General features: G+C 57.8%; 7 protein-coding genes across 7 annotated transcripts; 4 read left to right on the top strand and 3 right to left on the bottom strand.

The window, feature by feature from the left end:
• Positions 1-508: 508 nt before the first annotated feature.
• On the top strand, positions 509-1,963 carry UV8b_07466 (uncharacterized protein; the record flags this gene model as incomplete). The annotated part of the gene is made up of 2 exons (XM_043144963.1): positions 509-637; positions 710-1,963. The coding sequence occupies 2 exons, from the start codon at positions 509-511 to the stop codon at positions 1,961-1,963; spliced, it is 1,383 nt and encodes a 460-aa protein (XP_043000898.1).
• A 2,104-nt stretch (positions 1,964-4,067) lies between these two features.
• Positions 4,068-6,947, top strand: UV8b_07465 (uncharacterized protein; the record flags this gene model as incomplete). The annotated part of the gene is made up of 1 exon (XM_043144962.1): positions 4,068-6,947. The coding sequence occupies one exon, from the start codon at positions 4,068-4,070 to the stop codon at positions 6,945-6,947; it is 2,880 nt and encodes a 959-aa protein (XP_043000897.1).
• A 1,540-nt stretch (positions 6,948-8,487) lies between these two features.
• Positions 8,488-10,113, bottom strand: UV8b_07464 (uncharacterized protein; the record flags this gene model as incomplete). Its single annotated transcript, XM_043144961.1, has 1 exon — positions 8,488-10,113. The coding sequence occupies one exon, from the start codon at positions 10,111-10,113 to the stop codon at positions 8,488-8,490; it is 1,626 nt and encodes a 541-aa protein (XP_043000896.1).
• A 2,687-nt stretch (positions 10,114-12,800) lies between these two features.
• UV8b_07463 (uncharacterized protein) lies at positions 12,801-14,486 on the bottom strand (the record flags this gene model as incomplete). Its single annotated transcript, XM_043144960.1, has 1 exon — positions 12,801-14,486. One exon carries the CDS (start codon positions 14,484-14,486, stop codon positions 12,801-12,803), a length of 1,686 nt encoding a protein of 561 aa, XP_043000895.1.
• A 2,131-nt stretch (positions 14,487-16,617) lies between these two features.
• Positions 16,618-17,564, bottom strand: UV8b_07462 (uncharacterized protein; the record flags this gene model as incomplete). The annotated part of the gene is made up of 3 exons (XM_043144959.1): positions 16,618-16,847; positions 16,918-17,302; positions 17,520-17,564. 3 exons carry the CDS (start codon positions 17,562-17,564, stop codon positions 16,618-16,620), a joined length of 660 nt encoding a protein of 219 aa, XP_043000894.1.
• A 353-nt stretch (positions 17,565-17,917) lies between these two features.
• On the top strand, positions 17,918-18,604 carry UV8b_07461 (uncharacterized protein; the record flags this gene model as incomplete). Its single annotated transcript, XM_043144958.1, has 3 exons — positions 17,918-17,996; positions 18,134-18,288; positions 18,506-18,604. 3 exons carry the CDS (start codon positions 17,918-17,920, stop codon positions 18,602-18,604), a joined length of 333 nt encoding a protein of 110 aa, XP_043000893.1.
• Positions 18,605-19,807: 1,203 nt separating this feature from the next.
• On the top strand, positions 19,808-21,780 carry UV8b_07460 (uncharacterized protein; the record flags this gene model as incomplete). Its single annotated transcript, XM_043144957.1, has 2 exons — positions 19,808-20,399; positions 20,474-21,780. 2 exons carry the CDS (start codon positions 19,808-19,810, stop codon positions 21,778-21,780), a joined length of 1,899 nt encoding a protein of 632 aa, XP_043000892.1.
• Positions 21,781-23,473: the final 1,693 nt, after the last annotated feature.

The following is a 23,473-nucleotide window of genomic DNA, read 5'->3' as shown; positions in this document are numbered from 1 at the left end:
GGCGAAGTCAATGGCAACTATACAAAGGTCATTCAATAGCGAACACCAGACGAGGCGCAATTTTGCATTTGCTACTTGCGCAGCGTGAAATTTAAGAGCGATCGCGGGGCAAATGGGGCACCAGGCAGGTGCAGCCCCACACTTGCGTGCGTCCAATCGATAGGTTGGGAAGGTGCGAGTTTGTCCATGGAAAGTGCAAGTTGCCGACCAACAAGTGGCGCGGAAGTGGCGCGGAAGTGGCGTGGCTTTTGGCCGACATTGATGCAAATGTTGCGCGCGAGCGAGGAGGGTTCAGTCCAGCTCAACGGTTCGCTAAATCTCGTATTGTCGAGTCGAGCGCGTGGTTTTTCTTTGTTCTTTTTCGCAACATCTTCAGCTTCTCATAAGCAGCGGAGCATGACTCACCAATCGCGCGCCGTCATTGGAGCTGCCGACAAGCATCGTACGGCGGAGCGAAACCTGGTCCTACCATAGATTCAAACGCCCTCCGAATAGGTCTTTCGGCGCGATGGAAGAGCCAAAAGGCTTGCTTACGGAGAAGGAGCCAGGAGCTCTAGCTGTTGACCCTGTCTTGGGACAGGTTTATGGAGATGACCAGGAAGAATGGGAATATGAATATTCCACCACGGAAACAGAGGTCGGTCGACGAGTCCCAACTGCTGCCAGTCGCTGGCTTCTTCGATCCTTTCCTGACAACAGCGGGATGTAGACATTCTACTTGACATTGGAGCTCTCGTATCCAGAGTTCAAAGAACGGTCGACCCGAGCGTATCATCACAGCCGTGGCGGGTACTACAAGAACTGGCAAGATCAAGACCCCACCACAATCCCGACAGAAAAGGAAAGCGATCCTTGCGAACCGGGAGACGGCGATATAAATAACCATCAAGACGATCACAACAACAGCGATAACGACAACGACAACGACAACGACAACGGCGGCAATGGCCACGGCCTCAGAAACGACGACGATGACCCGCCTGTAGACCCGGCTTTGCAAGCGGCCTTCAAGCCGACGTCCAAGGGCAAACAAAAAGCGACTCTACCTACTTACTCGGCCAAAGGGAAAGGCAAACAAGATGCTAGTCGGGTCGGAACTACTGGCGAGACGCAAGAGACAAGCGAGGAAAACACGACGGAAACAGAAGACATTCAAATTCTCGAGCTTCATTCACCAAACCCCATCATATCCTACAGGGGGCGCCTTTTTGAAGGTCAGTGGGCTGAGGTGATTGGTACAGAAGCCATCTTCACCTCACACGACCCGGACGATGCCCTGCCAGCTCTGCGCAATCTCCCTGGAGATATCGACCTCCTAGCGGCATCGTCGTCCCGCATTCTGACCACCGAGAAGATTCCTAAACCGAAGATTCCGGAACAGGACAGCCTTGGCCGCATAAAGGCGGAGTGGAACATTAGAATTCCAGCTGGCAAGGATAGGACGGGCGAACGAGCCGAACAGACGAGCTTCCTCGAAAATCTGATAGCACTGAAGATGGAGCGAGGTGACAAGGATCTAGTCACTGTGTATGCCACGGATGGAGCAGGCAAAGACTGGGATGACCGGAAAGGGCTGGACTACAAGCCCAGAAGGAAGAAGCTTGCCGTTGACAAGAAGAAGAATCAGCCTGAGCATAGCCAGGCCACAGAGTCACCGGATGCTGAGCGGCCAACACAAGGGCCCAGTTTCGCAAGGAAGCTGGCGGGATTCCCGGTTGGTTTCGGAAAGCAAGCAGCTGAAGGAAGGGGTCTGTCGACGCCTACGCCTACGCGCTGGGAAGATCTTGCGGGGCATGTGCAAGACGATGACGTGGAAGAGGACGAGGGTGAAGAGGAAGATTCCGAGGATTCGGACGATTTAGGCAATGCTGAAGTGGAGAGCGACGGTCACGACAGCGACGACGAAGCCGACGACGACGAAGCCGACGACGACGATGATGATGATGTGACCATGACTGGGTAATTCTCGCCGAGAATCCTGGACTTCATTTGTCCAGTGTACGAGCCCAGTGGTGACAGTTTCAATCTTGCCGCACGCAGAGGAAGAAAAAAACTCACCGTACCTGAACAATTGCTGGAATCATTCCCGAAATGTAATCAAAATCCAAGCCTACCAGGTAATCAGCTTCGATTGGTGTGCATGATGGGGAGAAGGACTGCCTCGCTCCGACCTTTTCGACTTGGCGACAAGAAGATCGTAAAGGTGCTCGCGTTGTCGGAATACTGTTTATGGGTTCTAAGCAAAGCACTGACGAGATTGCGCGGTCAAGGTGGATTTCCGGCTGAGAATCTTGCACCTTGCGAGTTTCGGGGGATAGATGGCGTTGCACGGAGGATGGAGTAGTTGGGGATTGAGTCATTGCTCAACGACGGACAGCGCTTCATGCAGGGCCGACCAAGACGGACCAAGACTGACCAAGACGGACCAAGGACGCTTTTGATGACTCACGCCGTATTCTGCGCCTTTTACCGGATCCAGATTGGGATTGGATTGGGGTTGAAGACAAGGTGTGGATGCGCAAGGAGGCTTCTGTGAGTTGTCGATGGATGCCTCAGTGAGCACCCAGGTTGAGTCAGTTTGTCGCGGCCCGCAGGAAAAAGGGCATTGCGCAAGAGCATTGCGCAAGAGCCGAACCTGGAGCTTCCACGACATGTCAGGGGTGGTGTCTGCCAGTCGGCATACCTACCGCGGCATGCGACTTGGCGTCAAGAAGGAGGAGGTCTGCCACCCCGGAGTCTGTACGGCGTGCTGCGCATCGGCTGGAGCGATGCACAAATACCAGATCCTTGCCACAGTCTTGGCCGTGGCCGAAAGTATCTGATCACGCAAGTTGAGGGAGAGAGTTGAGGCATCCCAGACAATCCCAGACAATCCCAGCACAAGCAACGACAAGCGGTCTGGCGCCGCCCAATGGGCGGGACGGCGCGGAAGGTGGGGCCAGCCTGCAACGTGCCCCCCGCGCCCCACGCCGCAGACTGCGCGCACCAACGAACGGCCACTGAAGAAAACACCGTGTGTTGGTGAAGGCGCGCGCCGTTTCTGAAACACGCGGAGCACCTGATCGTCGCCTGCTTGTCGACGTTGTTGAAGAGGGGACAAGTCTGGTGGCAAGAGTGCTCGGTAGACTGTCCAACGTTTCCGTCTCTCCAGGTGTCTCTCTCCGTAGGTGGCAGGTGGCAGGCAGGCAGGCAGGCAGGCAGGCAGGCAGGCAGGCAGGCAGCAGCTCGATGCCTCCTTCCTTCCGTGAACCCCTTCCGTTGGATCGCCCAGTTGGCGGCCAGCGTCCACACAAACGGCCACACAAACGGCCCCTCGACCGCCTTGCGTTGCCCCAGCCCATGCGTGCCCACGCGTGCCCACAGTCATTGACGCGTGCCACAAGCTCATACCGCCGCCTAAACCACGGAGTATTTGATATGCCCTCCCTCCCTCGAGCCTCGCCTCGTCCTCGCCAGCTCCATCCCACCCCTTGCCTTTGGCCTCGGGAGCTGTCTTTGCTCGACGATACGAGCTCGACTTGTCCTCTGGTCGTCGCCATACTTAAAGGTCCGATGTCCCCGGCGCGCGTCACCACAGCTGTTGCATCGCCCACTCACGCAGCCCCCTCCCCCTCTGCCGTTGCCAACCGCGTCTGCCTCGTCCACCAGCTCGGGAGCTGCAAGTCGCCAATTGCTTTCCTGGAACTGTCCTGATGCCGAGCTCCAACTCGGCTTTGCAATCTGATTCGCAATCCAACTTGTACTCTCGTCTCTCGCCCGTGTCGACCACCATTTTCAGCTTGGATTCTTGGTTTCGCTTCCTCTTTCCGCAGTCAGTCATTCGCAACCCTGGTGCAATGAATTAACAGACATCTACTTTGTACGCCAGCGCCGTACGCCAGCGCTGCTTGACTCACCAGCCCTCGAGGTTGCGTTTTCAAATAAAGGAAAGAAAAAAGGGGGGGGTGGAAAGGGGGAAAAAAAGAAGAAAAAACGACAAATATCTCTCAAATGCTGAATCTTTCCGTCATACTACTCGATATAGCTAGGTTGCTTTTCCATCAACACCAATTTCCCGCGCCGAACAAATGGCGGGCACGCCGTCTCGCTCTCAGAACGTCGTCGGTCTAGGTCCTTTCGAAATCTACGCCGATGCTGGTCCTTCACTGCAGCAATCCAGCCCAAGGCTGCCTAATGGATCCTGCAATTTCGTCGACTTGACCCCCGGGACCAACGGAGCCAAGTGCGGTTGTCGCCGCTTCTGGCCTCGCCAGGGTATAGACGGTCCAGTCACTGAACAGGTTGGTTGGTGCATGTGTGCCCACCATGCATGCTATCATGACCAAGGACCCCTTCAAGACGGTCAACTTCAGCTACAGTATCAACCCTTCATCAATCCCCATGGACAGGAGAACCAAAGGCCTCGTACCGGGCGGGAACCATTGACACCTGTTGCCGACGTGTCGGTGCAGAATGTCTCCTCGGCTCTGGAAATAGACTTTGCAGCCTTCAGCCCGGGACCCTCGCTCTCCTTTGTTCACGACTTGCCAGCCATGACCGAAGGGGACCTTTGCGGGCCGGGACCGAGTCTGCAGCCTCCAGGCTCCATGCCCGATACGTTGGCTTGGGATGAATACATACAGTCATCCAGACCCTCTGTGCATGCTCCATCGTCCGCGCAACAGGCGGTGCCCGCCGTGTTGCCGCAGATTCCCTCCCAGCTGCTGATGCCCTCACAGACTACGTCCCTCACCTCATCTGCTCAGGCAAAGTACAGGCGACCCTTTGCGGGAAAAGGACTGGATACACTTGGTGGTGCCAAACCGAAAGGCCACATGGCCCCTTCATCCCTCAAGCAGTGTCCCCCGGCGGAGTCCGATTTGCCAAACGGCCCGTCACAGGAGCTTGTCCGGACAGATGGGTCCTTTGTTTTTGTAGGCCACGGAGAACAAGGCGCAGAAACGCAACCGGAGCCTCGAGCCGTCCGAAGCTATCGGCAGGGAATATCCAGGGAGGCCATCAGGAATTTATCCGATACCGTCGGCGGTCATGAACAGCGTCTAGATCGCTTGGAGACCTTGTCGTTTTCCGCCGACGGCCACGAGGAATGCCTTGAGAAACATGACCACATGGATCTGCGGGTCACAGACCTAGAGCAGCGGATGGAGGGGGTCGAGAAAGTGGCCGAGATGGCCACTTGCGCGAGCAACCAAGCCGACGGCGAGGACGACGGCGTCAAAAGCGTCGCGTCGACAGCAGCAAGCGTTGCAAGTCGCCTCAACTCGGATGAAGTCATGTCTCAAATCACCACCTTGCATGCGCGCTTCACTCATCTCGAATCCCTTCTTCCCTCGGCCGCCCACGCCTGGGTTGTGGAAGTTGTGTTCCTCCCGTTTCCCCTCAGGAGGCTCTGGCAGGACCTGTCGCAGTTTAGTAACGGTGACGTGGCTGTCAGCCACGACGACTGGACGCAGGTTCCCGCGACGCTGAGCAGCGCCACCAGGCGATCGCAGTCGCCCTTTGGCGGCGGAGGCGGCGAGTGGGCAGCGGCGGACCAAGACGACTGGCTGCACCCCCGTGCCTGCGGGGACAAGAGCACGCAAGACAAGAGACTCCGAAGCCGCGGGCTCGTCCGGACCGTGTCGTTCCGCGGGCCCGACGCGAGAAGCGTGCAGAGCGCCATCCACGAAGCCTTTGGCACGGTGTTTCGAGCCATGGGCATGACGACGCGGCGCAGCAGCCACGCCACGGACGACGGCTTCATCCAGTACCTCGGCCTGCAAGAGGCCTGGGTGCCACTTCGGAAAATCCGCAAGGACTCGAGGCTCCGGTTCTTGAGCGCCGCAGAGATGCTGACGCCTGCCGCGTGGGACGTCGGCTTGCTGCATTCCGCAGCCATGAAGGCCGCGCAGCCTCGGCTGTTCATCACGCATCCCGACGCCTACGTCCAAGGCCGCGCGGCGTACCAGTCGGCCTGGGACTGGCAGCGCGTACGCGACATGGACCGCGTGCCCCTCGACGCGACCGAGTCCCAGGAAGTCGGGGAACCCGACGCCGCGGAGCACTGCTGGCTGTGGAACGAGCAGCTCGACACGGCGCTCGCAAGGCCCTCCCCCCGGCTCCTCCTCGCACGCTCTGTGGTGCCGAGGAACCACGACGCCGAGTCTCCCGCCCCCAGGCCGGCAGCAGGCCGTCGAGCGCCGAAGCCGCCCCATATCCGCACCGCTTCCGTGCCCGCCGCCGCCGCCGCCGCCCGGCGAATCGTATCCCACCACGGGCGGAGCAGCAGCAGCCGGCCGTCGTCGCCGCTTGCCCGCGCGCAGCCGCCGCATTCGGGCGTCGTCAAGAGAAGCCGCAGCGTACGCTCGCCCAGCTACCTGCGCCACACCCCCCGCTGGACCGCCTCGCCGAGCCCGCCCCCGCCGCCATACGGCGCGTTTGCGCGGCAAATCACCCCGGGCCTCACGCCGCTCGCCTACGCCACGCCTCACAGCAACGCGCCCCTGCAGGAGCTGCGGCCCGCCCACCAGCGAGGCAGCAGCGTTGCCAGGAGCCACGTGCCGGTGGACTATGCCACCGACGAGCTGTTTGACATTGAAATCTACGAGAGCGGGTCCGACGCGTCGTACCGCACCGACGACGACGGGGACGACGGGGACAATGACGACGGCGACGACGACGACGACGACGACGACGACAATGACGACGCGGCAGCGGCTCACGCGCCCGCCGGCGCGAGCGTGGATCGCGAGTCCCCCCTCCGCCAGCTGCCCGAGGACGAGCCCTGGCCAGGCATCGAGGACCAAGACCTGCCCTCCGACGGGGAAAACGTCGATCCGCGCCACGACCACGTCGCGCCGGACCAGCGCAGCAGCGCGAGCAGCCAGCCGTCCGAGTATCCCTCGACCGAGACAGCCTGGCCGGGCGACCACCGCGCCGGCTTCCACATCCACGAGGACGAAGCGTGACGGGGGCGCCGCCGTGGCATGGGCTTGGCGTCGCCTTTGGCCCGTGGCGTTTGCCATGCTTGTCCTTTGATGAAGCCACGCGAGGGCAGCGTGTCAATCCCATCACTTGTCTTTTGGTGGATCTGCGGGAGGCGGTTCCCGTTGGTCAATTTTTGGTACACATCCCCGGCGAGGTAGTTTTGTCATTCCCCCCCGCCCTTTGTCGAGTCTGTAACGAGGACATGCCGTGATGAATCTACGGCGAGGCCACTCTGTCATCTTTTCTGCTCCAAGCTTTCCGGCTGCCCATTCCCGTCGCCATTTTGGATACCTCCCCGGCGGGGCAGTTTGTCGTCTTTCCGCTTTTGATGTGTCTATGGCGAGGGCATCCCCTGATAATCTACGGCGAGGCGTCCGTCATTCTTCATCTTCCCGATAGTCTTCCGCGAGGCCAGGCCAGGCCAGGCCAGGCCTCATCTTTTCTCTTCTCGATCATCCCCGGCGAGGCGACGACTTGGTCGTCTTTCCCCTGTCGTCAAGTCTATCAACCCCCCGCCGAGGCCACTTGGGCATCGTTTCTCCCCAAAAACATCCGCAGGCCATCCCCCCTCCCTGCTCCGTAAATATCTGGCTATGCGCTACCCGTTGGCGCGGGCATACGCCCTCCTACGGTTGCCCCCCGCCCCAGGTTGGGCTGGGCTGGGCTGGGCTGGGCTTGCCGCGGGCGGCGGCCGCAACGAGCTGTTCCGGGATAGGCGCTACGGGACACGATATGTACGCATGTATGCAGCGTGGCGTGGCGTGGCATGGCGTGACATGGCATGTATATTAGGTAGCCGGGACCCAACTCCACGATCATGTCGTATTTCCCCCTCGCTGCGGGGGTTGTATTGTCGGCGGTCGGTCGGCTGTGCATGCCGTCCCGGTGCATTCCGCACGCCGGGCCTCGAAACGTGGACAAGCGTGGCTTGTGAATGAAACCGAAGCAATTGTCATGACTCTTAAAACGAGCTTTGCAAAAAACCCCGTCCAGACAAGGAACAGTCGTACACTGTCCTACCTGCTCTGGCAAGATTTCAACGACCCAAGCTTTGCAAATGTCCTCGTCGAGACAAGAAATAGTTGTTCAGCGTCCTACTCTAGCAAGTGGTGTGCGGCGCCCACCGCGTCTAAATCAAAAGGGTATCGAGCCGAGCATGGTGCCGCGTCCAAGCTCAACAGGTCTCGGAACACTCCCCCCGTCCCCTCGACTACTCCTCGGGCGGGCCAAGGACCAAAGCGCCCTTGACATGTCCATCTTGTACATGCAATGCAGGCCCTCGACGGGGCCGGCCGAAGGGGGTGAATGCGAGGAATCAACTCCCTCGCCACATGGCCTTGTCACCATGGCCTGCCAAACGCGTGATGTGGTGATATCCATCAAAAGCCACGTCCGAGGCTCCGAATTCTATGTAAAGGAAATAAAACCCAGGTTGGGCTGGCTCTACCATTTTCTCTTTTTTTTTTCCTTTTTTTTTGTAAAAAGAAAAAAAAAATCACTGCTCCATTTAGTATGCTCCATTTAGTACCACGTTCCCTTGGGGTCCAGCTTGTACAGGATCCGACACTTCCTGCGCTGGCACATCTTGGATCGGCCAAGCTGCTTGAATTTGGGCCCGCTGGGCCCGGTTACGTAGTGGTACTGGCCAAACAGCCGCCACTGCCGGATGTCCGCCAACGTGTACAGGCGGTCTCCCCAGTATCCGTTAAAGTGAAACCAAGAGGTCGGGGCGCGAGGGTTCTTCGCGGCGGGAACGAGGCTCGGCCGACGTTTGTCGCTGTCCGCACCGGCAGACTCCTCGTCCATCCAGCCGTGTCTCTCCAGCTTGTAGTCGAAGTGGTAGGCGTAGTTGTTCAACGCCGGGTCCCAGAGCGGACCCTTGTCGCTCACGTCCTTGAGCAGCTTGAAGGGCAAGACGTAAGGATGCTCGCCAGGTGTCGCGTACATGGCGTGCGATCCCACGGCGGAGTAGATGACTGGGCGACGGCCGCGTTTCTCGACGGCTTCCCACGCGTAGGCCTGGCCACCTTCGTGCTCGGAGAAGAAGATGCCGCGAGGCACGCCATGCTCGAACCGGACCATGCAGTGCTCCCAGTCGCCGACGTGGTTGCCGAAGCGGATGCCAAGGACCGTCTGCCCCAGGTTGTAAGAGTAGAAGAAGAACCAAAAGGCATCCAAGATGCCGGAGCCCTTGTCTACGAGAATGAGCACAGCAGGAGCGCGGGAGTAACCGCTCGAGTCGGGTTTATGGCCACGGCGTTGAAGGCGGGGGGGCCCTTGGGTCATGGGTCGCTGCTGCTGGTGTAGGGAGTGGCGGGGCAGCGGGGGAGAGATTCGGTGCAGGGGTCGATCCTTGTTCGCATCAAACCAGCTTGTCCGTTCTCCCCGGCCTGGCTGGCCGCCGTCATCGCCGTTGCCGTTGCCGTTGCCGTTGCCGTTGCCGTTGCCGTCGCCTCCGCCGCCGTCATCATCGTCGTCGTCGTCGTCAAAGGGATGAGGGACATTGTCGTGGCTGTGAAGCCAGGTTGGTCGATTCTCCACGTCGTCAAGGCTGTGCAGGGTCACGATGCCGTCAAACTTGTTCAGGTGATGCAGATTATTCAGAGTCAGCCTCTCGTCAGTAATGTTTACTGGTTCCTCGTCAACGACGACCTCCATGTGCTGTACGTGCTCCCGGATGTCCGAGGGCCAGAACTGCTCGCCTGAATAGAGATGCACCAGAGGTGCGTGGTCGAAAACATAGCCAGGTATGTCTTTCAGAACTCTCCTCCTTTCAAACACACTTCTCTTCTGGAGCTGTCGTCTGCTAGATGGCAAGCCGGAACGTGCGGATGCGGCGTCTTCCCAGGACAAATGCTCATCAAGCCTCTTGCGAAGTTCGCCCCAGGCCTCGTCGTCCACGAGGGAAAAGTTCAGGCCTGGGAGAGCCGCAGGATCGCGGCGAAGATGATGCAAACCACAAAGGCTAAGCCAACGGCAAAGCTGACGATCGATCCAGTATGGGCTGCTGCTCACCCAGAGGCTATCCCGAGCTCTTCTGGCCGGTCCATGGCTGGTCGGGTCAAGCACGCGTGGCACGAACACGGCGATGAATGAGGCGACCAACAGCAAGGCCAAGACGATGAGGCTGCGCCGGAGCCAGTACATGGCTGGAATCAGTAGCCGTCCTTCCCTCGGCGAGGCTGACGGACCCGGTTCGTCCGAGAGTGCACGACGGCCAACAAGCGCATAGACGAGTTGTCTGGTGGGCGGGGGGGGGGGGGGGGGGGGGGGGGGTGGCCTAGTTTGCTGTCGCCCTGTAGTAGCTTGCTAAATGAGCGGGAGCAGCGCCAGCAATCTGTCGTTTGTTGGTTGGGGATGGATTGTCTCGAGGTGTCGTTGGATAGGCGATCCCGGCTCGTGCCGGGCAGGGTCACCTCGTACCGAAAATCGCAGAAGCTGAGATTGAAACAGATGGCGGAGAAACCGAGCAATGCGCGAGACAAGACGAGCTCAAGCTTGCAAGCCGTGGTGGCGAGCCGCGCCGCCGAAACAAGCAAAAAGGACCGCAAGTACAGGAGAGATGTACTGGGCGATTCCGGAGCGATCGTTGGAGGGAGGGCGCTATAGGGGGGAATGTCGAGGAAGAAAAGGTGAAATAGGCCAGCTATAAGTGCATCACGACGAAAAAAAAAAAAAAAAAAAGGAGGGTGTCAATCTCAGCACAGCAAGCTGCCGGATGAAAAGAAGTGGTATCCAGGTCGAAAGGGAAGGGAAAGATTAAGAAAGGCCGGAATCAGACTGGAGAGGAGAGCCGACGGCGGCGGGACAGGAAGGACCAGGCAGGCAGGACTGGCCAGGAAGGTGCCACCAGCATTCGACGTGCTGGAAAAGACCAGTCAGGCCCAGTCGTCGGAGGAGACGTGTACACCACTGTATCCTGTATCCGGTATCCGGTATCCGGCGGTCGGGCTGTGAAGCGCTGTGGCGGCAGGGCAGGTCCCCTAACCTGCAAGTTGTCTGGTTGGCTGGTTGTGCTGGGTAACCCCGTGTTGATACGGGCAAGCCTGGCGGGCATGTTGCATGTTGCATGTTGCTGTCTGCTGGCTGCCTGGGACCGAGGTGGGGTCGTGGTGGCGGGCAAGTGGTCGTGCTCCCATGTACCTGGGTACATGTCCTGTCGCCTTTCCGGGGGCATCTTTCGGGTAAACAGATGCTAAAAACGCCAGGCCCCCCTTCTCTTCGCCGGGACTTGCCAGTAGCTAGGTACCTACCTAGGTATGTACATTGGTCTGGTACATGTCGACCCCCTCCCAGCCATGTATTGGCCTGGCACGGGGCAACTTTAGTGACTGCGCCAGGCCCTACAGCAAGCCACATGCACTTGTCGACTCCCCACCTGGAAACGCCGTGGACCTCAGAATCAACCAGATTTCCAGACGAGTATTTCCAGCGCCAGAAAGCGCCAGCAGGTGCCAGCTAGAGGGACAAACCGAGCCTGGAAGCCAGAATATAAAGAGGAAAAAAAAAAAAAAAAAAAAAAAAAAAAAAAAAAAAAAGGCCGCCCCGGAGAGACATGGCCCAGGGCGGCGAACCGCTCAGCCGTCCGTCAACCGTCAAGCAATCAGCCTCGGATAGGGCCAGGCATGGCTCGACGCAGCTCGCCCACTGGACGGACTGACATTCTGGGCCCTGCATGCTGCATATGTGTGCTGCTGGTAAATCAATCCAGTCAGCTGCCGACCAACCACCGCAGTCACCAGGTCCACCACGCCCCAATCCCGTTGGGGGGAAAAACACCAAAGCTCGATCCCTCGGCCGCATCGCGACATGCGTCCCATCCAACCGTGCTGGTGCCTAGGTCCCGAGACCCTGCGCGCAAGACGGAGCGACCGACTACCGAGCTCCCGCCAGCCTGCCTGCCCTTGGACCCGAAAAGTGCCGCCCAGCGGCCCCCGTCCTCGTAGGCGGCGTCCGTCTTTGTTGCAAGTTGGCGAGGTTCCCCGGCCTAGGAGGTACCTACCTAAGGTACCTACCTCGTTGGTGCGTGTCCCTTTTGTCCGCAGTACAGTACTTGCGCAAGTACGCAGTGCGTTTGCGCCAAAACATGACGCCACCTCAATGTGCGGCTTTATGGGGCTTCATGAGCAATAGCGCAGTCAGTGCCGGCCGCAAACGCATCACCAGCATCTTCGGATCAGCCGGCGCGACGCTCCCCCACCGCCCCACCAATCCAGCACGCTCCGCAGAAACGCAAAAGCGCCTGGCACCTCGACATCCACCCGCCGCCATTCCTCCAAACACAACCTGTCCTCCTGCAGACGCGGGAGTCGGACCAGACGTCAAAACGTCATTTACTCGCAATGACTTCGGCAGTTGCCAAGCCCCCCCGTAACGGCGCCGGCAAGTAGTGGTCGTGAGCCTTTGATCCCGAAGCAGCTGAAACATGGCGCTGCACGCACCGAGTCCGGACTCAACGGGGTGAAAACGAGGGCATGAAACTACATCGTGCAGCAGTTATGACACTGGGCGTGTACTCCTGATGAATTAGGTTCGGTAGGTAGGTAGGTGGGTACGCAACATCTCGCTCGTGGGGTGCGTCTCAGGGGTGCGTCTCAGGACTAAGTCATTTATGCTATGCCTCTAAAAATGCAATCCGTAAAACCCCAGCCGCAGTACACGGCAAACTTCAAGTTTCAGACTCCTCCGCAAGAACAAAAGAAACAAAGAGCGACAAGGCAGATCATGACGTCGTCAAAAGAATACAGGCCGTCGCGTGTTGTGCCCGTTGCAAATAGCGCGCGCGCCGTGGTGCCGCCTGCGCGTCCCTTGCTTTCCCCCGCGGCACGACGCAGTTACACCTCGCCCCAGCTTCCCATCGGTCCGTTTGACGCAATCACTGACCCCGTCCCCAGAGAGCCGCCGATATCCCAGTAGTGTCGGGACGAGCAACTGCTTCTTCGAGTCGAGCGTCTGGTGCTCTGGCTGGCGCAGCTGCTGTGATGCCGCAGCGTCGCTGGGCTTCCTGACAACGCGGCCTTGTAGTGACGTCTCTCCACAGGAGGGTGGTTTCGCGCTATGAGCGGATGATGTTGCCTTACGCGGGCAACCTGGACCGAGTCAGCTTGTGGGGTCGGCTCACGATGCGGTGTGCTGCAAGACGAGGAGGTGCTGGAGCGAGATGTGAAGCGCGTGACCAGGTATCGGAGAACCAGCTTCACGTCCAGGCTCTTCTCCCACTCTTCCTTGGTGAAGTCACCGTCCGTCACACCCCTCTCTTCCCCACAGCCATCGCGTGGCGTCTGTTGTTTGTCAGGGATCCCCACAGGCTGGCTATGGCTGTGCATTGTGGGTTGGAACTCGGGTACGCGAGCTTGACTCTGTGTGCCCGGTTCGTTCCTCGGGGTCGCAGTGCCCGCCGACTCGGGAATGGCCGGCAGTCCCGCGTACGGAACAGGCATGTGCTGCATCTTGGAATATGTCTCGAAAGCCCCAGGGTGGGGCGAGAGTTGGTGGACCAGTATACCGAGCTCTTTTGACAGTCGTTCCAATATGCGGATTTGCCATGACGGCTCGTCGGCTGCTGTCAATATTGGCTGGTTGCCCAGCTGCGAAGCCCGCGGGGTCGAAGACAGTGCTTCTTCGTCTTCCCCCGGGAGCTCCTCGCCCAGAAGGATGGACAGCATTGCATCGTCAATGCCTAAAAGATCCTTGGCGACTCTGCGCGTAATCCCTGCCAAAAAGCCCTCTTGAAGACCCTCGGGCTCCAGGGCCTCTTCATCGTGCCACGTCAGATCATCGCTTTCAACCTCGGTGGGACGCCTTGATCGCTGCATTGATGCCAATGACTTCCTTCGTCGTCTCGTCTCTCTCTGCACTTCGTCCAACAGAACTCGGCTATGTTCCAGACGCCATGCCTCGATGCGCTGCCGTTTATCCTCCTCTTGACCATACAGCCCCTCCAAGTTTGACGGGGTATGATCAAAGCTATCCAATCTCCGGCGGACCTTGCGGGGATTGAATTGTTCAAACTGGTAAATCTGGTTCTGAGCCTCCGCGTCAAGGACGGGTTGATCCAATCGGAAAGAGCCCAGACCATCATGTGCGGGAAACACCGGAACACCATGCGGGCTACTCCGTGGGGGGGGCTTCAGGCCCGAATTGTTGGAACGAAAGCCTGGGAGGTGGCTGTCCAGGCTGTCCAACTCCGCATCCTCATCACTGGGTTCATCCTCGACAGCGGAAAGGACGGATAAAGATTGTCTGGCCTCGGATCCTTCTCCGGATCTTGCAATTGTGCCGAGGCTGCCGAAATGACTCAACCGTGACCGTCCTGGCGTCTGTAGCGAATGTTCTGATCCGGTGAGATACGAGGTGGTTGTGACTTCGGTGGGGGGCGAAAAGAGAACCCAAGTTTGTGATTCCTCGGCTTCGCGACCTGGAGACGCCGGTCTCGCTTGAACTGCGACATTGTCATGCTCAGCGGCAGTTGGTCGAGCAACTCGCTGCAGAGTTGCAGTGGTTGGTTGCTGAAAAGCCATCACCTTGACGAAATGCGTAGAATCAAGGCAAGCAAACCCCTTGTGACAAGGCGCGGAGAGCGTTGGGAGGGACTGGGCGTGAATGACTATGGTATGATAAGAGGGTTGGTTTATCTGGTGAGCGCCACCACGTCGGTGGTTTGGGATGACGAGGTTCGTACAGGTGCCGCCAGGAACAGCGCAGGTGAAAAAAAAAGGAAAAAAAAAAAAAAAAAAAAAAAAAAAAAAAAAACGAGCACCTCCTCGAATAGAGGATACTCCGCAGAATGGCAAAATGAGGCAACAAAAGTGCTGAAGGCAGGATAGGGACGTCAAAAAGTGTCCACTGTATGGGGTAAATAGAAGGAGTGTAGGATGATAGGATAGCCAAGGGGTGCAGGAAACGGCGAGGTCGAACAATGGGGGCGGTGTAACAGTGACCACTGACAACAAGCAGACCTGCAGTTGGTCTTACGATGCGATGCGGGGCGGTACTCAAGGGGCCCTGAGCACCAGACGTCAACTGGCCTGGTTACTTCATTGTTCAATATTAGTAAGGTTAAGGCGCTAATCCAAACCACTAGAGGCGCCTGGCTCGTTTTTTGTTGGGGAAATGCCTCAGTGCTGCTTGCCACCAGGAAGGACCCTGCTAGGATTTCCGCAATCACTGCGGGGGGCTGGCAACCGAGCAGGCAGCCAGCCGCCGACTTACGGAGCATGTCATCCGCAGTGTACGGAGTAACTATGGAGTTCGGAGCGCTGACCTGGGAGACAATCTACGTCAATAGAGATAAGGAGCGGGTCTGCCTGGTCACTCTTCCATTCCTGACCCGCCGGTAAATCTTCTATCTACGGAGTTTGGACAACTAAAATGGTGTTTATCGAGCTTTCCGCGTGTCGACCTCGTCGTCCTGGTCGATGGCTCATTAGCTTCTCGCCGTGCCCTGGCCCTCTTGCAATCGCAGGGCTGCTTTTCCCGAAACATGCGGAGAGTTTCGGGAATGAAAAGTACCGCCTTTCCCGAGGCCTTTTTGTGCCAACGGAGCATGGATACGTAGCTGGTCGTTGACGAGTGAGTGTTGGAAGATGATGACCGGGCCCCCTGCGTTTCCCGTCGTCCCCCGCCCTTGCGTCCTTGCGTGATGGGACAATCCTGTCGCTAGTCGTCGAGGGCATCGATGACTGCGCTCACACACAAGCCACGACGGAGTAGCTGTGTACGAGCTGCACCAGCCCCTAGTGGTGCTCGGTAACACGATGACACGATGACACGATGATGCGATGATGCGATGACGCTGTCATGGTCCTGTAACCCGTATCAAACACACCGGTTAACGTCTCGATGGAAAGGGCGGGTCGGGCCCTGCTCCTGCTGTTGGATTGTCCGTCCACATTCATGACGCTTCCGAGTTTCCACTGTTTCACGACTCGAGTGCTCCGCTCCGTACGTCGGACGCATTGATACTGTAGCACCAAACTTAATGAATGGGGGGGAAATGCTGCGATTTTGTCGCGGCATGTTTCATCGAGACGATCCTCCACTTTCCGGGTAATCCTAAGCAGAGCTTGGTCCATTCATCGGCTTGCCATTTCGTCTCCGGTTATGGTTCCTTATTGCAGGTCGGCTGGTCGTCGGCTGGTCGGACGCTGGCATTTGTGGCGGATTGATGATTGGCCACAGAGTTTCGCAGGGCTTAACCAGCCAGGTCATGGGGTCATGCCTCCCAGCGTCCGGATGACACATTTTGGTGAAAAGTTGCGCCATAGCAAGTCAGCAGCAGCACTGGCCAGTCGAATATTGCCTCGACCGGCTGATCTGATGGGCAATCACAGAACCATGAGGCCAAACCAAGGCTGCCCTTGCCCTGGATTTGCCAAGCACGGCTGAGGAGTCATTCATTGTACGCACATACAACACGGCGGTCTAATCGCATGTAAGCCGAGTACTTTCGCCCCAACAGGGCATTGAACGCGAAGCCGTCACGCAGCCTCCTGAAAGTCAATGTTCATCAAGACGAAACCACCTCTCTCATGAATGCACTATAACTTGATTTGCCATTTACGCGACCGTCTTTTCATCTCACAGAGGTCCCTATGAGACATGCCAATTCGACGCCATCCTTAAACCCAGAAGAACCGAACCAACAAACCCTTAAGTGGAGAAAGCATCAGGGAAGCGGCGCATGTTCTCTTCCAGACGGCCGTGGTTGCTGAGAAATTGGACGTAAGCACCATCAACCTTGACGCGACCAGCAGCCTTGCGCTCCAGGTACTCGTCACGGCGGAGAGGGGTGAAACCCCAGTTCTTCGAGATGATAATCTTTTGGCGTCCAGGGAACTTGTATTGGGAGCGTCGGAGAGCCTCAAGGGCGAGATGACGGTCTGTAGGCCAGGAGTTAGTACTGCTGCTAAAACACCAAAGACTTCCTCGGATTGGCATCTTTCCACGTACTAGAGTCACGAGTGCGGACACTCATGATGATCTGGCCAATGTTGACACGGGCAACCGTGCCGTTGGGCTTGCCCCAGGCACCACGCATACCAGTTTGAAGTCTATCGGCACCGGCGCAAGACAACATCTTGTTGATTCGGACGACGTGGAACGGGTGGGCGCGGACACGGAGGTGGAAACCTTCCTTTCCGGAGTGCTTGACCAGGTACTTGTTGGCGCAGATACGGGCGGCCTCAAGGGCCTCGGAACTCAGTTGTTCATATTCGTTAGAGACCAGATGGATGCAAAGGGGGAAGTCGTCCACATTCGCACGCTTGCGGCCAAGATCGAAAATCCTGATCTTGGGGTCGGGTACACCGCGGTTGAATCGCGACTTGGGGAACGGCTAAAACGGGAAGAAGACGCTGGTAAGTATACCTGCATTTCCCTCACCACGACATAAAGCAGCACTGCGATGAAGCCCCCATCAAGTTGGTTTGGTCGTTCGTCTGCAAAAAAAACGCAGAGACCAAATACGGAAATGGCGGCTGGCGGGGCCTTTATCGCAAAACTTCGATCCAGTAGGGAGAGAACTGATCGTTTAGCAGAATTCAGAGACGCACCTTGTTCTTGCAGTAGCGGTAGCAACGGGCGGGACGACGAGCCATCTTGTCGGTTTTCGCTAGTTGCGTGTCCTGGGGTTGGTGATGTGTCTTGGTCGGGATGAATCTGACGGGGGAGAAGCAGACTACCCTCTCAGTAGACGCACCACTTTGATTTCAAAGCCGCTGCTTACAAGCCCGCAAGTGGTGCAATTCGCTTAAGCTTCGGTGCTTTAGGGCTGGGGTGAGGGAAGCATCAGCTGCAATTGGCTGATCGGGTGAAGCCCTGCCCCACTACCGCTGGGCAAGTTGAATGTGGGAAACCACCAACTTTTTTTTTATGGTGCTCGCATCTTGATCTTTCGTCCGCGTCAAGTCAAGCGTTGCCAAGTCGCCCAGAGCCAAAAAAACAAGTCAAAATGGCCCCCCAAAAGAAGAGCAAGAAGGATGCCAACAGCATCAACTCCAAGCTGGCGCTTGTCATGAAGTCCGGAAAGGGTACGAGCCACCCCGAAACCACGTCTGCAGTGGTCTCTCTTCCATCATCTGTTGCGTCTTTATGCAGATTGATCCAACTTTTTACTCGAGCCTCCTGCGCGCCGAGAAGGATGACCTGGAGCTAACTCTTCGAATAGTCACTCTGGGCTACAAATCCAGCTTGAAGTCTCTGCGATCCGGCAAAGCCAAGCTCATTATCATTGCTGGCAACACCCCCCCTCTTCGCAAGAGCGAGCTCGAGTACTACAGCATGCTGTCCAAGGCTCCCATCCACCACTTCTCCGGCAACAACGTAAGTAGCGACAACTTCTCATGCTTGCATACTCGCGAGGGATGACGGCGCTTCGACTCCTGGAAGTAGCCGAGCGATATTCTGTCGCAACATCTCCCTCGTTGAGGAGCAGCATCTCTGCCGAGCGAGAACAATACCAGTTCTTGCGGATTGCCCAGAGAAAAAGCCTGTTCTAGGCTTTGGAGGGTTCACTTTCGCTTACCATTCCTTTTCGCAGATTGAGCTGGGTACTGCTTGCGGAAAGCTTTTCCGCTGCTCCACCCTGGCCATCCTCGACGCTGGTGACTCGGATATTCTCAGCGACCAACAGGCTTGATCAACTACGGGATCTGATTGAACGGCGTTCAGGGGTCAAAATGAGTCGTAAAAATTTCGTGGGCGATGCCAATCTGTATCTTTGCCATCATGGGGAAAACCTTGGGCAGAAGGTCCCGCGCGGCATATGACTGCCTGGGATTAACTCCTTCAAAGCCAGTCACTTCCATAATGGAAGAAGTATCCGAGGGTTGGGACACTGTCGCCACCTCAATCCATCAATAAAACTGACCATCATTCTCCTCCCGCCATGCTTTCGCTTTCTTCATCTCACGTGTGATGCTCTGTCGTGGCTGGACCAGTCAATTTTCTCTCCAAGGTCTGCCGTCACATTGCGTATAGGTTCAAAACACACAGACACCGGCGTCATGTCAACTCATTGACCCGTACGGACCAATGCTGCGCGATGCCCTATGGGCAGCACACAGATCAACGAGGCATGTCGATTAGTGGCCATTGGTAGCATAGTGCGATGGCGTGCGGTGGCTTTCCATGTCTCTATTGTTCGTGCCAGTTACTCGCATGGGTGTCGGTCTGGTTTCCTTTTCAAGTCTGGTCTGTTTCCGCGTCAGGAGTTAGCTAGGGTCGCGAATAGAAGACTTATTATTAGCTTTCCAGTCTGCACTCTGTTATGCACGGATGATTCTGATTCATTTCGTCTACCTATGGCAGCACATTGATGACCCCCAACATCATCAGTAGGTAGGTACTCAAGCGTCTATGTGCCGAAGTAATGGCCCAAGTTGCAGTTAAAGCGCAGTACGCAGTACGTGGCAGCAACAGGTAGCCTGTGCTAGGAGGTAGGTACCTGCTAGGCGCCTAGGTCCCGACTCCGGGGTACCTCGACATGGAAATCATGCGGTTCGAGTACCAAGTGGATGCATGCCTGTGGACAACGGGGAACCACCGGGCTTGCAAACGGCCGAAAGGGGCCTGGGATTGATTGATCTCTGCCAAGTCCAGGCCCTCCCACTTTTAGCAGCAGCAGCCCGCCGACCTGCCCTGTTACGATAATCCTCAAGCCAGCCTCCAGAGCCAACTTCACATCGTCACCCCTTTCAACAAACACGGCATTTTGCGGCGCTGCGCCCCGGCGTTCTTACTCCCTTCACTCCCTCCCCCCCACCTCCCTTCTGCATCTATACCGCACAACTTTTTTTTTTTTCCCTTCTGACGCCCTTGCCCGGATCGCCGCCTTGATACCATGTCGGCCGCAACCAAGAAACCTCCTTCCAGCGGTGTAGGCCGCGGGTCTGCCGTTGAACCAAGTGCTCCGTCCCCCACGGCCTCTCGGCCGCGCAGCCCTGCTTCGAAACCGTCCGCGCCGTCGCCGACCGGGCCTGCTCGCACAAGGTCGGCCCGCAGCAGCACGCTGGTCTCGGCCCGCGCTGCTGCCGTTCGTAGGGATTCTTCCGACATGCGAGCCGAGGCCGCGTCCGCTCTCGAAGACCTGCAGCAGCGCCTGCAGAAGGAGGAGAAGGTGTCGCAGCAACACAAGACCCAGGCTGAGGTGCTGCAGTCCAAGCTGGATGAGGCGTTGAAGGATTCCGCAAAGTGGGAGGAGAGGCTGCACGAGAGCGAGGAGCAGCTCGAGACTCTGCGTAACGAGAAGAGAGAGGCGACACGCCAGATCCGGGAGATGGAGACCATCTACGAGGCCGAGCGGAGTGCCATCCTCAAAGAAAAGGAGGAGCTCGCCAACAAAGAGGAAGAGATGCAGACCGTGATTCAGAGACTGAAAGACAGTCTGGCTCAAAGAAACAACCCCGACGACGATTTCCGGCAGTCAAGGCAAGGTAAGAGGCGGAAACACCCACCGAGTCGGCCTGCCCTTGTTGACTAACGTGCAATTCTTGGGTCTCTCCTCTAGGCAACTCGTCCCCGTCTCTCGACAGCGGCAGCTTTGCACCGCCCTCGTCGTTGCAGCGAAGCGACTCCCAGAACAACTCGAAGCTCATCCTTCAGAAAGACAAGCTCATCGAGTCTCTGCGGCTGGAGCTCGCAGAGGCTCAAATCAAGCTGGTCGAGTCGGACAATCAAGGCGGCGGTAGGCTGCAGGAAGTCGAGCGCCTGCTGATGGAGGCTCGCATGGCCAATGCGCGTCTCATGGAAGACAACGAGAGCTATCAACTGCTTCTCCAGGAAAAGACGTTCAAGGGCGACTTTGGCCAGAATGACTTTAGCTACATGAGCACCGGCACCAACCAGAGTGCGCTCAACGCTCTCGAGGGCAAAACCACCGGGGGCTCCAGCCTGGCCGACGAGCTGTCGGATGCCACCGAGGCGGAAAGCGAGGCCTACCGCCGACTCGAAACCGAGCTCAAAAGCATGAAGGAGCAGAACAAGGCGCTCACGTTGTATATTAACAAGATTATCGGGCGACTGCTGCAGCACCAGGAATTCGAGTCGATCCTGGATCAATCCGGCGAGGTCAAGAACGGGCCCGTGGACACCAACAAGGACCTCCCCGCGCCGCCAGGGTCTGAGCCAACGCCGAACGGCGGCGCTTCTTCGCTGCTGCAACGCGCCAAGTCGATGGCAGTCGGCGCCGGGAAGCCGAGGCCCCGGCCTCTGTCCTTCATGCCGTCAACCGCTGCCCACTCGGCCCACACCGACCCGGGCACCGCGCCCAGCATTCCTATTGGGAGTCTCGGCCGGTCTTCCAGCACGAGGCGGGTCCGGCCGCAGAGTGATCAGTTCACTGGCGCCGCCAGCCTCGTCAGCCAGATGTACAAGGGACCCGACGGGCCCGTCTCGCCCCCCCTGGCCACTCCGCGCCACTCGCAGTCCTTTTTCGCGTCTCCCGGCCTGGCAGGCAGCGCCAACGTTGCGGCTCGCTACCCCAGCGGAAGCCAGGCATCGTCAGGCAACTTTCCCGGCATGCGAAGCGAAACCTCTAGCCTAAGCGGCGACTCTGCGGATATTTCTTCGTCGACGCCGCCGTCCCAGTCGCCACCACGGTCACACAGCGACAAGCAAACGACCTTTGCGGGAGGGAAACCTCGCCCACTGAGGCTTGTTCAGGAGAACCAGGACGCGGTCAAGGACAGCAGCAACAATAACAACAACAACAACAACAACAACAACAAACGAGCGAGCTGGTACACGGGCTGGAGTTGGAACGCTAAGAAGGACGAGGCCCAGTCCGGTGCGTCCAATGCCGCCATACCGGAGTAGGCAGGGAGGCTGGAACGTTGGAATTAGATGTCTAGATCACCTGATGGTTTGATTTTATGTCCTTGTCCCACCAACACCTGTAGACGGTTATGGCAAAGCAGCTCATGGGCGTCTACGGCATCGGGAAAGGTGTTTTTTTTTCTTTCTTTCCATTTTCTATCTTCTTTTTTAGGGTTTTACCCCTTTTCTGGTTCTTCCTCCTCTCTCCAGGAAACTCTTACACAGGAAAGGTGTCATGCAAGGTGACTGGGCACTGGACCGTTTTTGGGGGAGGGCTCGTGGCGCAGAGACTGGGCAAATATAAGCATACCCAGCAGTACATACCATGACATGGGGGGGGGGAGCGGAAGCGGAAAAGACATCGAGCACGTTGCGTTGTTGCGGTCAAGGTTTACAGTTGCGCTAGAAATGTACGAATTTTAACGCTGGCAGAGGCATTGTCACGAAACAGCATTTTGATGGTTCTTTTTCTTCTCCGTGTTGTTTCCAATGCCGGCCCAACGTGATGCGACGGCAACAGCGACGGTAGGTGGCTTCCGGGGTGTGAAGAAAAGCCATGCGGTTCTTCTGCCCTTGCTGCGCGCCCCCGATGGCGAGCAGGGCGTCGAGCCCCGCCGACGAGGTCCGGATGGGCTCATGATTCCGTCATGACTGACTGTCCGTCCCCCCGCTCCAGGTCATCGGGGGCACCACCGACCGCAACGGCCTGGCATCCAGCGATCAAGGAGGGTGTCGGAAGGATCGGTGGGATTTGGACCCGAATCTGACGTTATGTAAGACTTGCGCTACGGGCAGGGCGTTTTGTGCTGGGACGACGAGAGGTTTGGATCCGTTGGGGCTGAATACGGCGGTTCGTGCGAGATGGGGTTTTTTTTTTTTTTTTTTTTTTTTTTTTACCGGGAGGCTGGATGAGGCGGGTGAAGCCACGTGTGATGCGCCGCTGCGTGGTTTGCACGCTGGCGGTTTGCACGCTGGCGACGACGGCACGTTGCTTTGACGCGCTGCTGTCGCTTCAAGAAGAACCCCCGGAGTCTCCCGATGCGAGGGAATGAAGGTTGCTGGTGCAGAGTGCAGGGCAGCATGTAGAGCGTTGGAAGCAAACCCCTGGGCGAGTTTGTTTTCACAGTGCGAGAGGGACATCAGTTCTTGCCAGCAGCTACGGCTGGCTGGCCAGACGTGTCGCAGCCAAGCAAAGCGACCAAACACGTCAGCAACAGCTCACGAGCCCCTTCAACGACGCCCTGCTTCCAGAGTCAAGGCTCGCCCGAACCCGGGACAGCATGTGCCGACGGACCAACAATATGCGGGCGGTCGACATCGACACCGAGGGGGGGGGGGGCAACATGCAAGACACGAAATACCGCCCAGTCGACAACACGGCTTCCGTCCGGCAGCCAACTCCGTACGAAACCAAACCCCCCCCCCCGTTCCCCCCCGTTCGGGATGCAACGACGAAAGCGTCAAACGTTGTCAACGCGACGATCCCGCACCGAAGTCCTATCGCGCTCCGTGGGGAGTGACTCCGTACTGCTCCGGCAAAACACGCCTCAAAGGGTTGGATTTTCCATCCCCGACAATGGGGGTGCCAAGCGGGCCGTCCCTCTGATGTGGCGCTTTTCGCAGCCAGACATGGATGGGCCTTTGTGCTCGGTGATGAGTCGGGTGCCATTGCGGCCTGAACGGGGCCCCAGGA

Source organism: Ustilaginoidea virens, chromosome 6, assembly GCF_000687475.1.
Source record: "Ustilaginoidea virens chromosome 6, complete sequence".
Taxonomy (NCBI): domain Eukaryota; kingdom Fungi; phylum Ascomycota; class Sordariomycetes; order Hypocreales; family Clavicipitaceae; genus Ustilaginoidea; species Ustilaginoidea virens.
This window is presented reverse-complemented; position numbering and strand designations above follow the sequence as displayed.